This window comes from Phalaenopsis equestris, unplaced genomic scaffold (genome assembly GCF_001263595.1).
Source record: "Phalaenopsis equestris unplaced genomic scaffold, ASM126359v1 Scaffold201096, whole genome shotgun sequence".
In the NCBI taxonomy this organism is placed as follows: Eukaryota; Viridiplantae; Streptophyta; class Magnoliopsida; order Asparagales; family Orchidaceae; genus Phalaenopsis; species Phalaenopsis equestris.
In genome coordinates, this window is record NW_018220879.1 from 86,295 (window position 1) to 101,251 (window position 14,957).

The 14,957-nt window shown below is 38.3% G+C and overlaps 1 protein-coding gene across 1 annotated transcript in view; it reads left to right on the forward strand.

Moving 5' to 3' along the window:
- Nucleotides 1-14,675, forward strand: part of LOC110035971 (alternative NAD(P)H-ubiquinone oxidoreductase C1, chloroplastic/mitochondrial) — a 70,069-nt gene extending 55,394 nt beyond the window's left edge. The window contains exons 7-11 of the mRNA XM_020740310.1: nt 1,950-2,165; nt 3,072-3,476; nt 4,043-4,119; nt 13,926-14,029; nt 14,368-14,675. Of these exons, the coding sequence (XP_020595969.1) occupies nt 1,950-2,165; nt 3,072-3,476; nt 4,043-4,119; nt 13,926-14,029; nt 14,368-14,507 (942 nt within the window). The 3' untranslated portion in view covers nt 14,508-14,675. The remainder of the gene's footprint in view (nt 1-1,949; nt 2,166-3,071; nt 3,477-4,042; nt 4,120-13,925; nt 14,030-14,367) is intronic.
- Nucleotides 14,676-14,957: the final 282 nt, after the last annotated feature.

Below are 14,957 nucleotides of genomic sequence, written 5' to 3' on the forward strand. Positions count from 1 at the left end.
GACTCAATAACTGCCCATCGCCAATATCCTTGGTGTTGTGAACCTCACCAAATTTGGAGTGATCGAACATACGACAGTAAGAATTGGAGTGACCGAACATACGACAATGAGAGCAATACATAGAGAAATGCTCAATAACTACCCTTCGCCAATATCCTTGGTGTTGTGAGCCTAACCAAATTTCCTCGAGAGCGATTAAAGTGATGCTTCTTTCAATAAACACCCTGACTTCCGAAGGACATGAAAGATTAAAAATAGGAATATCCGTTTTGAGTGGCTTACCATAGACTGAAACAATAGAGTATAACATTTTTTTATTAAAATAATGAAATTTCAGGTCAGAGAGGCGAATCCAGATTGGTATGGTTGGTGGTTTCTTCTGTGGGACAAAATCCACAGTCAATTTCAAAATTTTCGTTGCTCTATTATCAATCCAAACTAGTTTTATAGAAAATAAGCATGTGTAATCCTCTTCATTGTTAAGTTGAATAAGGATGTGCCGCCCATCTAAAAGTCTAAATTTTAATCCCCAACAACGTGCATAAGCTCAAATTTCTTACGAATCATCTCCATTTTGGGATGGCCATAAAGGAGATTCCCCACCAAATTTAGATGACATGCGGAAGTAAGCAGATTACTTTCGGCTTCAGTAAAAAAGATGGTTGACTTCCCATTATTCCTACCAGCTTTCTTGATATAACAGAGCTCGCCACCCTCCAACGGCGCAAAAGAAGGCGGGAACAAACTCATTTTAGGAGTACCTGAGGCATGAACACCCGCAAGGGCAGCAACATAAGTTCTTCCCGAAGCCATCACCGGTTGAAGGAGGTGAGGCTTTAGGAGCAGTGAAGAATGCAGTCGAGGAAAGAGCAAACGACGAAGAAACGACAATTAGGGCAATTGCAACATGACGAAGCTGACGAAGTCGAAGAGCGAACCCCTTCTTCTCGAGCACGATGAAGCAACGAAATCGAGGAATATGCGAAAGGAGGAAGGTGATTGAAGGTGGAAGACGACGGAAATCTTCTTCGAACGAGCAGCATGACGAAGGACAAAGCAGACGAAGTTGATGAGGTGAGAACCCCTTCTTCGAGCACGACGTAGCGACGAGATCGATGAAGACGACGAACGAGGTAGGTGATTCAACGAAGCAGAAGACGAAAACTGCCATGAGCGTCCCGCGATTTGACTATTTTTCCTTCTGAATTTTGTTTTCTACATTGTGTGTGGCATCATTGTGTTTGATACTGATAAACTGCTAGAAATCTATTGTTTTATTGGTGATTATGCATCCTTACAATGAACTTGCTTATCATTGTTGATGCTGTTTGTGCTTGATGTTTATTTCATACATGTTAAGTTGATATTTTCACACTACTGCTTATCAAAGGCAGATGTAATTGAAGCAACATATGTGATCAGGATGCAAACAGACTATGATTCGTGGTCTGTATACGCTAACAAGATGGAATTTTCAATCCCGAATTCTTATTTTTTTTCAATGCTTTACAAGTTAGCTGATTGTTCTCCTTCCATTTTAGTTATTATTACGATGGAGAAAGAGCATGTCATCTTATGCATGTGTACATAGTTAATGTTTGGAACAGTTCATCCTCATTGTGGGCAAGCCCCAAAACCTTAAACTGACACCTGTGAAATCTGGAAAGAATGAAAAAAAAAATGTAGGAAAAATACTTTATAAGTGCAAGAAATACAGGTTTCTTTTACTGTGTAAATGCTAATCATGATAAATTGCAACTCAGAGGTCTCGAGTTGAAATGTTTGGATTGAATTTATGTTTTAAACAACTTTTTCTTTTTGGGATTATGAAAATCCTGATTTTGTTTAACCGCTTCTGTTTTTTTTTTTTTCTGTTCATTTATGCCTGCTCTGGTTTCTGCCAAAGCACCTATTAATTGGTCTTATAATTTGAGAAGTAATGAATACAGAAAATTGATGACAAGTTGAGGATGTTGGAAAGGGATCATTTCAGTAATGATTCTTCTCCTATAAGTGTTGCTATTGTTGGGTGTGGCTACTCTGGAGTAGAGCTTGCTGCCACAATATCTGAGAGATTAAAAAGCTTCGGAATAGTTCACGCAATCAATGTTGAAACTTCCATCTGTCCCAGTGCACCATCTGGAAATAGAGAAGCTGCTTTGAAAGTATGATCAACTTTTCTAATGTGTCAGCTTTAGAGTTTTGGTTTTAAAGCTTCAGTTTCATCGAGGTTGCAAATTTAATTTTGCAAACATCGTAAAGAATCTCAGTTTCATCTCATTGATAAGTTTTTTTGAACCATCTGCAAATCATGGGAACTTTTCTTTAGCTATATTTCGCATAAAGGGATACCTTTGTAATTAACTGCATTTAGCTAGGTATTGGTGTTAGATTAATGCTAATAATTAGTTAGCGGAGCAATAGGAATAGAACTATTTTGAAACTTATTAACTTTTGAGCAATTTAGTAATACAAAAAAAAAAAAAAAGAAAAAAAAGAGAGAATACAACCATTAAACTCTCACATCTGTTTTGAATTTATTGAGGGCTTGTTTGGAATCAAATTTGTTTTTTTTTTCTTTCATTTTTAGAAGTCTGCTTGTTTAGAGTTTTATTTACATATTTTTATTTTTTATTTCTACCAAATTAATATGATTTTGAGAACACTTTGTAGAAACAACCAGATACTAATAAAATAGTCAAACATGTTTTGTTTCTAATGAAAACATAAACGAAAACTAGAAATAGAAAATAAAAGATTAAAGTAATCCCAAATGGCCCCTTAACTTTAATAATTGTTTTTAGTCTATGAAATACTATTTTTGTGTGGTAGATCAACATATATATTTTGATATTCCATTAACTAGAGTTTTTACAGAGTTGAGTCAACTAGAGCTAACATCATATGCAACGCTCAAGGAATTAGAAAATAACAAACTGGAAGAGTCTGTCTAATAATGAATGTTATAAGTATGGTTCTCCATAAATGTTCTTTATTTAATATATATTGATGTAATATGCACCTTTAATATCATAATTGTGATATTTTCATTGTTCGACTGTTTTCTGCAGGTTCTTTCATCTCGAAACACTAAGCTTCACTTGGGTTATTTTGTGAGCTCGATTACTGAAGCTCCTAGTAAGGACTGGGTTGTGATTCCAAGAACTGAGCAAGTAATTAGTGTTGATAATGAAGTAAAAACAAACAGAAAATTTATTTTGGAGCTAAAACCTGCTCAGAGAGGTCTGCAGAGTCAGATTCTGGAGGCAGATTTGGTTTTATGGACTGTGGGTTCCAAATCACTTGTACCTGAGCTGGAACCTTCTGACCAACCCCGTACGTTACCCCTTAATGGAAGGGGACAAGCAGAAACTGATGAAACTCTCCGTGTAAAAGGTCATCCTAGAATATTTGCAATAGGTGACTCTGCGGCTATGAGGGATTCATCCGGAAAGTTGCTTCCTGCAACTGCTCAAGTATGTTGGTTCTTTTTTGGAAAATTCACATACATACCATACAATTCTTTTTTATTTACATATCTAACACCTAAAGTTTGATAGTTACATTTATAACATTTTGATATCATGAACCTATGTATGGTAGCTGTGCTTCACATTTAAAAAGATAATAGTTGTGATATTTTTTTGTGATATTAAAGATTAGAGTGTTTTGTATGTAGATATGGAAGTTTAGATGTTAGATATGTAAATACATTGAATTGTGTGGTATGTATGTAAATGACCCTTCTTTTTTGTGGTGATCTCATTGAGTAGTGATTATGTTTATTGAAGTTATGTTAAATTTATAATGGCTTTAGTATTTCTTTTGAGTGCTCGTTCTGGTGGATCTTTGGTTTTGTACTTCATACAATGCTTTGCAATGTCTTCGCCTATTTGCACACCTGGCACCGTAGTTTTATTTATTTTATGGAGCAGTTATTTTTAATTCTTGTTTGCTGTGCATCTCATTTTCCTTTGGTTAGCTTTATATTTTCTTATTTTATAATTATTCTGAAATAACATTTGGCTGGCAATTTGTCTAGGTTGCTTTTCAGCAAGCAGATTTTGCTGGTTGGAATCTTTGGGCATCAATTAATGATCGACCTCTTTTACCATTTCGGTATGTATTTCGTTAATTTTCCTTGTTTAATTCAAATCTGGCTCTTAAATATCTTATCCGAGGAAAAATATAATGCAGGTAATTATAGAGAAACAATTAATTATTTATTATTATTATTTTTTCATAATATATTCTCATATTAGAGGGCATTCTTCACTTTTTTGCTCCATTATTTTCTTCTTATTTTATCCATTGTATTTGTCTATATGTAAGCATGTTTATAGTGAATATATCTCATGTTTTCAATTGTCTCGTCATTGCATCTAAGCAAGGCTAAGCCTTGCCAATTTTTCCCCTTTCCCTTACATCTCTCTTTATGCCTGTCCAAATACTCGCACATTAAGCCAGCCACCTATCTATGTGTTTGTTCTAGTGTTTTGATGCGATGTAGTTGTTGAGATTTGCATCTAATGTAGGGTACTACTTGTAAATAGATGAAGTCAAGGGATTTATTTGTAAATGTTGCAACTTGTAAGACACTATATAAGCCTGCTATCAATGAAATAAAAGTGTTTTTTTTGAGCAATAATTTCAATTTGGTATCAAAGCTTAACCCTAACCGCTCTCTCACCCGTCCCTCCTGCAACCATCGTCGTCTTCTCACCCCTATTCACAGAAGTCGCGTGAACCCCTTTACGGGCGAAGGTTTTTGGAGTTCTCTGCGGCTGGGTTTGCGAGACGGGGAAGAAGCAAGGTCGGCTGGATTCACGAGACGAGGCATAGGCTAGGTCAGCTGGATTCACGAGATGGGGAAGAAGCAACATTGTTTGTGTCGCGATCTTGCTCTTGCTGCGAGACGAGGAAGAAGTGACTTGGCTAGATTTGCGAGATGATGAAAGAAACGACGTCGGGTCTGTGTTTCTCAATCTTGTTCTTGTTGCAAAAGCAAAAAAACACATTTTTTATCGAAGTAGAGACTGAAGCGAAGGACTTCCAATCGGTGAAGGGTCTCTTGGAACAGGGGAGTTGCAGCCTTGTAATTGAGGATGGTCAGAGATGGATATAGTGGGGGAGTTAAAGGAGTGGAACTTCTAGGGAAGATTGATTTTGAAGTTCTGAAGGTCTTGGTCGGGCTCATACAGGGAGCTAGCTTCAAGACGAGAGCCACTACCTTAGCACATGCTCCGACGTAGGTGAAGCTAGATCTCCCTTTTGTGAATCTGAAACTCGATGGACTGGCCACGTATTTAAGCTGGTAACGTTGGATTGATACTGCTCTAGTAGGGAATAGACTAGAAGGGTACTTGACGGGGGTTGAGCCAGGGTTGAGCCAAAGAGTGACGAGGGTTGAGCCAAAGAGTGACAGTGCTGAGAGAGATGAGTGGAGGACCACACATGCCTTGCTTTACACCTGCCTACTCAACTCGATGGTTCCATCGATTGCCTCATCAGTGGATGACATTCAAATGGTGAGCGACATTTGGGCAAATCTGAGGATCTATTCTGGAGCTGGGAACCACAGGAGGGTGTTCCATATTCAACTTGAGATAGAGACAATGGTTCAGGTGATAGATCGATTCAGGAGTGCTCTATAGACTTGGAGCGGTGGTAAGATCTTAATCACTTCTCACCTATGTCGAACTGTGGTGATCGTGGGTGCAAGAAAGGAGAGATCTTTGCACAGATGAGGACTATGCAGTTTTTGATTCATCTAAACGCGGCCTTTAATCAAAGGACATAAGTTTTTATTCCCAGGCGTTCTTCTTACACTAGATGAGGCCATTGCTGCGATAATATAGGAGGAGAGTCTCATGAAGCTACACTCTGAGCCAAGTGATTTTTTTGGTGCACTATCAGCATTGGCTGCTGCGAGCCCAGATACTCTAGGTGTCCAGGGGGAAACTCGCAAGTGTTACAATTGTAGTGGGGTTGGTCATTTGAGCAGGGTCTGTCCTAAGCCACCGAAGGAGAGAGGTGGACGTGGACAAGGTGGAGGTCGTGGTTGTGGTGGTGGTTGCGGGTGCCGTAAAGGTGGAAGAGGGGGCTATCGGACAAATCTGATGGTAGCACAGGACGAGGGAGAAACATGTGTGATCTTTACTAGTTAGAATCATGAGTGTCTATTGAAGTTGTTGAAGAGTAAGCAGAAAGCAGCAGGAGATGGAGCTGAAGATGTTTCAATTTCATTGATATCAAGGGGTAACATTGCCACTTATGCTCACTTCAGCAAAGGTACTAGTTACACTTTCTTTTGTCTTTATCTCCACCACAAACTTATCAGAATGAATCATAGTCTGGTGTTTCTTGTCACGTGACAGGTACTGTTGAAGAGTTTCTTTCATATACTCATCTAGTTATACCAGAGACTATACACACTGTTGATGGTACAATGCAGCATGTAGTTGGTAAGGGTACAATGAGATGTACCACTCATATGACTTTGTCTAATATTTTGCATGCTCCTCTCCTCCTTTTCCAGTAAACCGTTTATCCATTTGTGTCATTATTCTCCAGTTAAAATGCATTATTTCTTTTGATATTCCTCAGGTGACCTTCCAAGAGAAATGGACGGGCCAGACACTTGGGAATAGAACGTGGCATAACGGACTCTGGTACTTGGACTCAGAGGGGATTGGCTCAGCTCTAGCATCCATGGTGGAAAGTGCTGTAGTAGCAGATTGTGGACGAACGTCGATAATGTGTTACTGCTTCATCACAGACATATGAGACATTCTAGTCTTAATTTACTGAGTCAGTCGAATCCATCTATGTATAAAAAGACAACTAAAGAGAAATTGATGAGTGATGCTTGTGAGTTTGGCAAGCTCACTATGAGCTCTTATGTCAGTTCTGGGAATATGAGCTCTAGTGTGTTTAATTTGATATATTTTGATGTATGGGGACCTTGTTCCTAATAGTTCTATGAATGATTAACGGTATTTTGTAACATTTATTGATTTTTTTTCTCATGTTAACTGGATATATTTGATGAAACAGAAGAGTGAGGTGGTTGCTTGCTTTAATGATTTTCACAAGGCAATCCAGACCCAATATGGTGCAGTTATGAAGGCACTACGATTTGATAATGAGACAATATATAAATAAAACATTTGTGTACTACTTGTCAGCTCAAGAGATACAAGATCAATCACATGTCCATACACATCTGCACAGAATAGAGTAGTAGAGAGGAAGAATCAGCTTTTTCTAGAGATAGAGCAGAGCATAATGATGACAATGAATGTCCCACAACACTTATGGCGGCTAGCACTGTTGACAACCTCTCAATTGATTAACAGGATGCCCTCAAGACTGTTGGAGTGGAAAGCTTCTTGTCTGATGTTGAAAGGAGACAATAGTAGGATCCTTCCATTAAAGATATTTGGATGTCTATGGTTTGTGAAAGGTAATAAACCATCTGTATGGATGTTGGATCTCAGACTTGTGAAATGTATGTTCATGGGTTATTTTGCTACTCAAAAGGGTTGTCAGTTGGAGCTCAATTGAGAAGTGATTTTCCGTGAGTATGGCTGACATTCAGAGAGTTTGGACCATTCTACACTTTGGATATGAATTCACCCTTTAGTGACTCAACAGACACTAAAGATATGAGGCAAGAGAGAGGGAGTGGTAGTGGTGATGGTGTGGTGCAAGTGAGAGTAATATCATGTCGTGTGATGTGGGATGAATCAACTGAGGAGCCAAAAATTGACGAGATTGACCTTAGAGATTGTGGGATTTAGGTTGAAGGTGAGTTAAGGGTGTATACACGGAGTAACAAAACAAATTGAGGGAACGAAGTTTACAACGCCAATAAGTCCTTTGTTCTGGGCTTCCCCAAATCTCGAGACACCTAAACCATCCAGTATTGATTCAAAACTCCCAGGTGATTATTTCTTCTCCCTACTCCGAACCCCCCAACCCAACATTGAGGAAAACCTCCCACAACAATGCAGGACATTCTTCTGATTATTTTGGGTGGAAATTTGATATTGCGAACTTTATTTCTTATTCTAACGTTTCAACTTTGCATGGAGTATTTATTGCATCATTGGACTTTGGCTCTATACCCAAGTGTTGGAAGATTGTTATAGAGGATCTCAAGTGGAAACCAACGATGCATGAAGAGCTTGGAGCTCTTGATTAAAATCAAACATGGGAGATTGTATCATTTCCTGGAGCTCTGATTAAAATCAAACATGGGAGATTGTATCATTTCCTGCAAGGAAGAAGGCAATTGGATGCAAGTGGATATTCACGGTGAAGGAAACTCCATAAGGGAAGGTGGAGAGGTACAAAACTTGCTAGTGTCAAAAGGATACTGTCAGACGTATGACATTGAATATGATGAAACATTTGCACCAGTCGTAAAGATGAGCACGACGAGGACACTGACTTCTCTGGCAATGAATGATGGAGGGAGAGCACTAACTGAATGTGAATAATGTTTTTCTTCATGGACAGCTACTAGAAAAAGTATATATGGAGATAACATCAAAATTCAGGACATCTCAGATAGTGGGCAAGTTGTGTAAGCTTAGGAAGTCACTGTATCGCTTGAAGCAGTCTCCTCAAGCCTGATTTGACAAGTTTAGAATAATGATGGTTGGCATGGGATAGCAGCATATTACTGCAGATCACACGTTGTTCTTTCGGTAACATGAATGTCACACTACCATATTTGTTGTGTATATGGATGACAATTATCATTGGTGATGTTGAGGCAGAGGCTGCTCAACTGAAGGGAAGTTTGGGGAAGCAATTTGAGGTAAATGATTTGGGACAACTCAGATATTTTCTTGGGATTGAAGTGGTCAATGGACATATGGAATCGGTCCTATCCCAGAAAAGTATATACTAAATCTTCTCATGGAGATATGTATGCGAGGGGCGCAAACTTGCAATCTCTCTGACTGATTAGAAGGTCAAGCTTAGTATAGAGACAGTTGAATCGGTTGATCGTGAGAGGTAGTAAAGACTGGTGAGTTGCCTGATCTATATGTGTAATGTTCGACCCAATATTTCTTTTATAGTGAGTTTGGTGAGCCACTACATTCATGATCCAAGGGTCATATGAATACAGTGTATCAGATTCCGAGTTATGTGAAGAGTGCTCCAAGGAAAGTGTTGATATACGGAAGAGTGGGCATATAGATATTGAGGGCTTTTGTGATTTTGACTGGACAAGCTGTGCTGATGATAGACGATTTACATCAGGATATTGCATGTTTGTAGGTGGCAACTTGGTTTCGTGGAAGAGCAACAAACAATCGGTTGTATCAAGATCAACAACAGAGGCAGAATACAGAGCCATGACATTAGGTGTTTTTGAGATGATGTGGTTGAAAACCTTATTGGCTTAACTCAAAGTGGATCACAGAACTCAAATGAAGTTGTGGTGAGACAACAAGTCGGCAATCAACATTGCTAACAACTAGGTGCAACATGATAGAACCAAACATGTGGAGATTGAGAGGTTCTTCATCAAGGAAGAGCTGAATAATGGACTGCTGGAGCTAAGTCATGTACCCATTGAAGAGCAAGTGGAGGATTGCGTCACCGAAGGACTTGGCACGTTAGATTTGTCTAGGTTTTGTAGACAAGATGGGCTTAGTGAATATTTTTTGCCCATCTTGAGGGGGAGTGTTGAGATTTGTATCTAATTGAGGGTCCTACTTATAAATAAATAGATGAAGTGGAAGGATTCATTTGTAGATGTTGTAACTAGTAAGACTGTATATAAACCCATCATCTATAAAATGAAGGTGATTTTTTGAGCAATAATTTCAATTACAGCTTGCATCACTTACTCGCCAACGTGACACCCTTTGCATGCCCAACTCATTGCCTTTTGCTATAACTACCAAGATGACATTTGTTGCCTATTAATAATTTTTTTCCTGCTCCATTGCTACTTTCCGCTGTGTTCTCTCTTGCACCCATAACTCCGTCACTCACGTATTTCTGCTTGTGAAGTCTCTCTCCTGCACTTTTCTGCTCAATGATCTTTCGGTTGTTTCCCTGCAACCTCATCTAAGCATTAACTCTCAATCTATGATTAATTAAATCAAGGTTTTTTCATTCTCTTTTTGGTGTTTATTGACATCTTTTACTCCTTTCCTGGATGAAGCACTTTTCCAACATTTGTGCCATTATTAAACTCAATGTTTTCAACTAGCTCATGTGGTTTGGGCCTTTCATTTGCTCGTTGGATCATTTGAGAAACTTTATTATTTGGACTCTTTGGATATTGCTAAACATATAAAATATCTAGCCTTTGACTATTATTATTATTTGAATGCTTAATAGTCTTGAACCATCGAATACTCTTATCATCATGTTTTAGCAGACTGCAAAAGCATGTGGGACTTTATTCATATCACTTTCTATTAAGATAACACCATCTCTTAGGAGTATACTTTTTCATTTGTCTTTACAATAGGATGATTACTGTAGTACCTTGAAAGGTAAATTCTATGAATTTCTTTAATATCACCCTTTTACCACTACTCCATCTACTTGAGTAAATAAAAACGATAATTTTTATTGCTATGTTGTTTTAGTTTCAATCCATCTCTTTAAATTGTTGAAGCTCAATTGATGATTAATTATATTATTCCCAACATTTTTGTGGCTCTCTTTCATTTTCTTTAGAGCTCGGAGCTAACTATATTTTTTTAATAATCACAAATCGACCACTATTATTACCATCATAAGAAAAAAATGGGGTAAACCTGGTCTTGGTGCTGGTTGTGTTTATGGTCGAATCTCTTTTCCAACTTGTCAGCACTACTACGGTTAATTACTCGTATGAATGTTGCCGAAAAAAATTGGTTGTTTTTCAACCACTCAACATGTTGCCACCACTATTTTTTGGTCCTAATTTAGGAACTGTTTCACTTTTCCATGATGAATTTGATTGCTTATTATTTCATTCCCAACTATCTCTGCCTCCTAGATGGTTTCCTTGGTGTGTTTTGGGTCTTAGATTCTGGTACTTCTTTCTACCCGAGATGTTCGGCCCGTTTGGGGCAGCACCGCTGCACTGTTTGGATATCAAGTTCGCGCAAATTATTCCTACCGAACAACGTCCGCGTCCAACAAATCCTTCATGGGCTTCGATGCGCCCGCGTCCCGCGTTCGGGAACAGCTAATTCCAGAGGTACCCCTGATCTCTCGCCTTCTCCCTCCCTAGATTCTTCGTTTCCCTAGAAGAGATCTGCCTTCTCCTTCTTCTACCCCTGCTTCTCTCTGTCTTCACAGTTTCTTCGTCTTCCTTTCTCCGAGAACAAGAAGAGAAGAGAAGAGAAAACTAAGGGCTTGGCTTCGTCTCTCCCTACCTGTGTCTGCATATAGGGATGGATCCTCCGACTGCTCAAAGGATGTCGACGCCTGACGATCCTCAAGATGACGCCATTAATGAATGCTGCTCTTGTTGCTACGATTACAGACTTCTTGTGTTGCTCCTTCTTCTGCGAAAATTAGAAGACGATTTTGATCTCTGTCGGAGGAGCGAGGGTGATCTGTTTTCTTTCATGGATTTGATTTTTTTTTTCACTTTAATTTTTTTTTATATTTGGAAGCCCTGATTCGTTGCGATGTTCTTTCTGATTGGGTATTAGCAGTGTATCTGTGCAGAAATAGTTGATAGAAGAAATTTCTGACCAAAATTTGAGTGTTTAATACATGATTGAAGTTTTCTCTTGCCGTTCTAATATATATATATATATATAAATGTTGAGTGTAAGGGGATTCTTTTCGCTAATATCAGTTATTCATAGTTTTTTTTTACGTGTCTGCATAAATTTTGTACATAATTTTATTTTGTTTGATGCTTCTTTAATCGAGTAAGTAGAAAGTGAGCCGGACAATTTTGCATAACACGAAAAATCAGTGATGCAAGCGTTTGAAGCTGTTGAAAATAACTTAACCAAATAGGGGCAGAATGGTCATTTGTTCAACAACAACTGTCAATAATCTGTTCTGAATAAGCTGCCCCAAACAGCAAACCAGTTTATTTTGATAATCTGCAGGTTATCAGATTATCAGAATAATCTGCTTATCAACAGATTATAAATAATTAATAGCTGCCTCAAACAAACCCGTAATCCATAGTTATATTTATATGCAATGATGCAATATTTCTTATATCTTTATTTCATATTTCTCCATCAAATATCTTTAGGAAAAGATTTATTTATTTTTCTTACTCATTAACTTTATAAAAAAAATATTATGTGTCATGCTTTCCTATAAATCTTCTACAACAACAATAACAACATCAAACTTTTATCTCACTATGTGGGGTCGGCTACATTAATACTTTTTCTACATTAATTCATATTTAATGTCATATTTTCATTTAATTCTAATAAATTAAGATTATTTCTTTCTTAAAAATATGCCCAATTCTTTATGGGTCTACCTCTGCCTTTCTTAACATCAGTCGAATCTAAAACATCTACTCTCCTAATTAGTTCATCAGCTGGTCGACGTTTAATGTGACCAAATCATCTAAGACATCTCTCTCTAATCTTGTCCGCCACTGGGGCTACACGAACCCTATTACGTATATACTCATTTTGCATTTTGTCCCCAAGTGTCTAGCCACTCATCAACCTAAGCATCCTCATCTCAGCAGCACTGAACTTAGTTTTATGTTAGCTCTAAACTTTGTTTTAGGGAACCTTAGGTATTGGTTGATTTAGGTAACCTTAGGATGGGACCAGGGTTATGTTAGCTCTGAAATCAAATGATATCGGAGTTAATTAACAACGATGGGAAAAACAAATTTTTTCTACTGAAATCAAATAGGAAATTGCAACCCAACAAAACGGAAATCTATAGTTACAACCTGTCTCAAACTATGGTGGATCATGGGGTGGTGTTGGTGATCAGCAAGCATTTGACCTTTCGAGAGGTAGCAAAAAGCGGTTAATGGGCTAGAAGGTGTGGCAGCAGCAAATGGGTGTTTGTAGCAGCGAGGTGGAAGTGTGAGGCTGCAAGAAGAACAAGGGTGGTTGTTGTCCTGAGCGTATTGGTAGCAGCAAGCGGGAAGTGTGAAGTTGCAGGAATAAAAACTGTGGTTGCTGTCTTTGGCGGTGGCAGAAAGAAAGATGGTCGTACATCGAGGATAACAACAGATAACGGTTCTTTTGGGCAGTGACAGCGAGGGGGAATGATGGCAACAACGACGGCGGATGCAGTGGACTGCTGGACAGCAAAAGGATGGGTTGTCTGGGGCGGCAGTGACAAGCAGCTAGAAAGTGGGAAATTCCAGGAAAATAGCCAAGGGCTGCTGTTCAGGGCGGCTGCAGCAAGGGCGGGTGATGGGGAGTGTGTGGGGCGGATGGGGAAGGGTAGGGGGAAGGATAATCATCATTTCATGAGCGAGACATGGTCGGAGCACTACTCAACCCTTAGATGCAGCCCTAGACAGGAAAGCAAAGAGGCCGGCGTCTGTCCCAAACAAACATATAACCAAAAACTAACCCTAAAACATCAAGAAAGTGAATATTTAATAATAGGATAATTAGGATACTCCCTTGGGCGGCAATTCCTAGGGCTAAGAGGGCTGCTTGGCGCTTCCAGGTTCGGGGTCATGCGACTATTGTCGTGTAAATGGCGCCCCATGTCGAGCACTCCTAAAATAAAAGAAAAAAACTGTTGCACTCCTAATTAGCAGAAATCTTAAAATGAGAAATGAGGACAATGATATGAATCTGAAAATTAACTAATAATAACTAAAATACATAAGAAATGACATGAGAACTGGTAGCTAGAACGTAATATTTCAACGAACACTGTTGCATTATAAGTATCTGCTTCACAGTCATAACAACAAGCTCTGCTCATTGGATTTCCAGTTTCCAGTATCTTGGAGAAATGATGACCCTTGGAAGGAATGATGCTGCTTTCTCACCAAGCTTTATAGAGGGCCTTACTTTGGATGGACCCATTGGACATACTGGTAACTTCACGTCTCTGCCTCTTTTCAATATAAGATTTTGGAAGATTTATACACATACCACTCAATTCCTATGTATTTACATATCTAACACCTAAACTTCAATTGGCCAACTTACCTATACTTACCTATGCATGAAAAGGTGTATTTCACTTTCTAAAAGTTAAAATAGTGGCACTTTTTATTTGATATGAAAGATTTGGGTGGTATCAATATAAAAAAGCAAAGTTTAGTGTTAGATATATAAATATACAAATATACAAAAATTGGGTGGTATGTATGTAAATGTCCCTTTCGGATGTATTCATTCATCTCATCATTGTTACATTCTTGTATTACAGCACGGAAGCTGGCTTATCTCTTGAGGATGCCGACCAATGAACATCGGCTCAAAGTGGGGATCAGTTGGCTTGCTAAATCTGCAGTTGATACTATTGCTTCTCTACAAACAACCATAGTTAGTGTGTTCTCAGGTTCTTAAAACTGTGGAGCTCTATATATTATCATTAGTCATATCTCTTTAAGTTTGTTCTATGTGGTCAAGGTTGATTAATAAGCATTATTTCTTGCTAATGCACAAAAATATCCAACTTAGGGTTTCACATATTCTTGTTTTACTACCAAATAATTTCCCATTATGATCAATAACATTGATTATTGTCCGTTTTTCTGATAATTGGTAGTTGTTAATTGTACTAGTCTTTTGTGAATCTTAATTATCAATGATTGTTGCATTCAGATTTGGGTGCAATGATACTACGAGGATTCTACCAGTGAGATTTGCCAAATCTCATAGAATAAAAAACCTAATAAAAAGTGGGGAAGCATTTACATACATAGCACACAATTCTGTATGTTTATACATCTCACACCCAAATCTTCATATTCACCCGCATACCATTCAATTGTTTTCAATCACAAAACTACCACT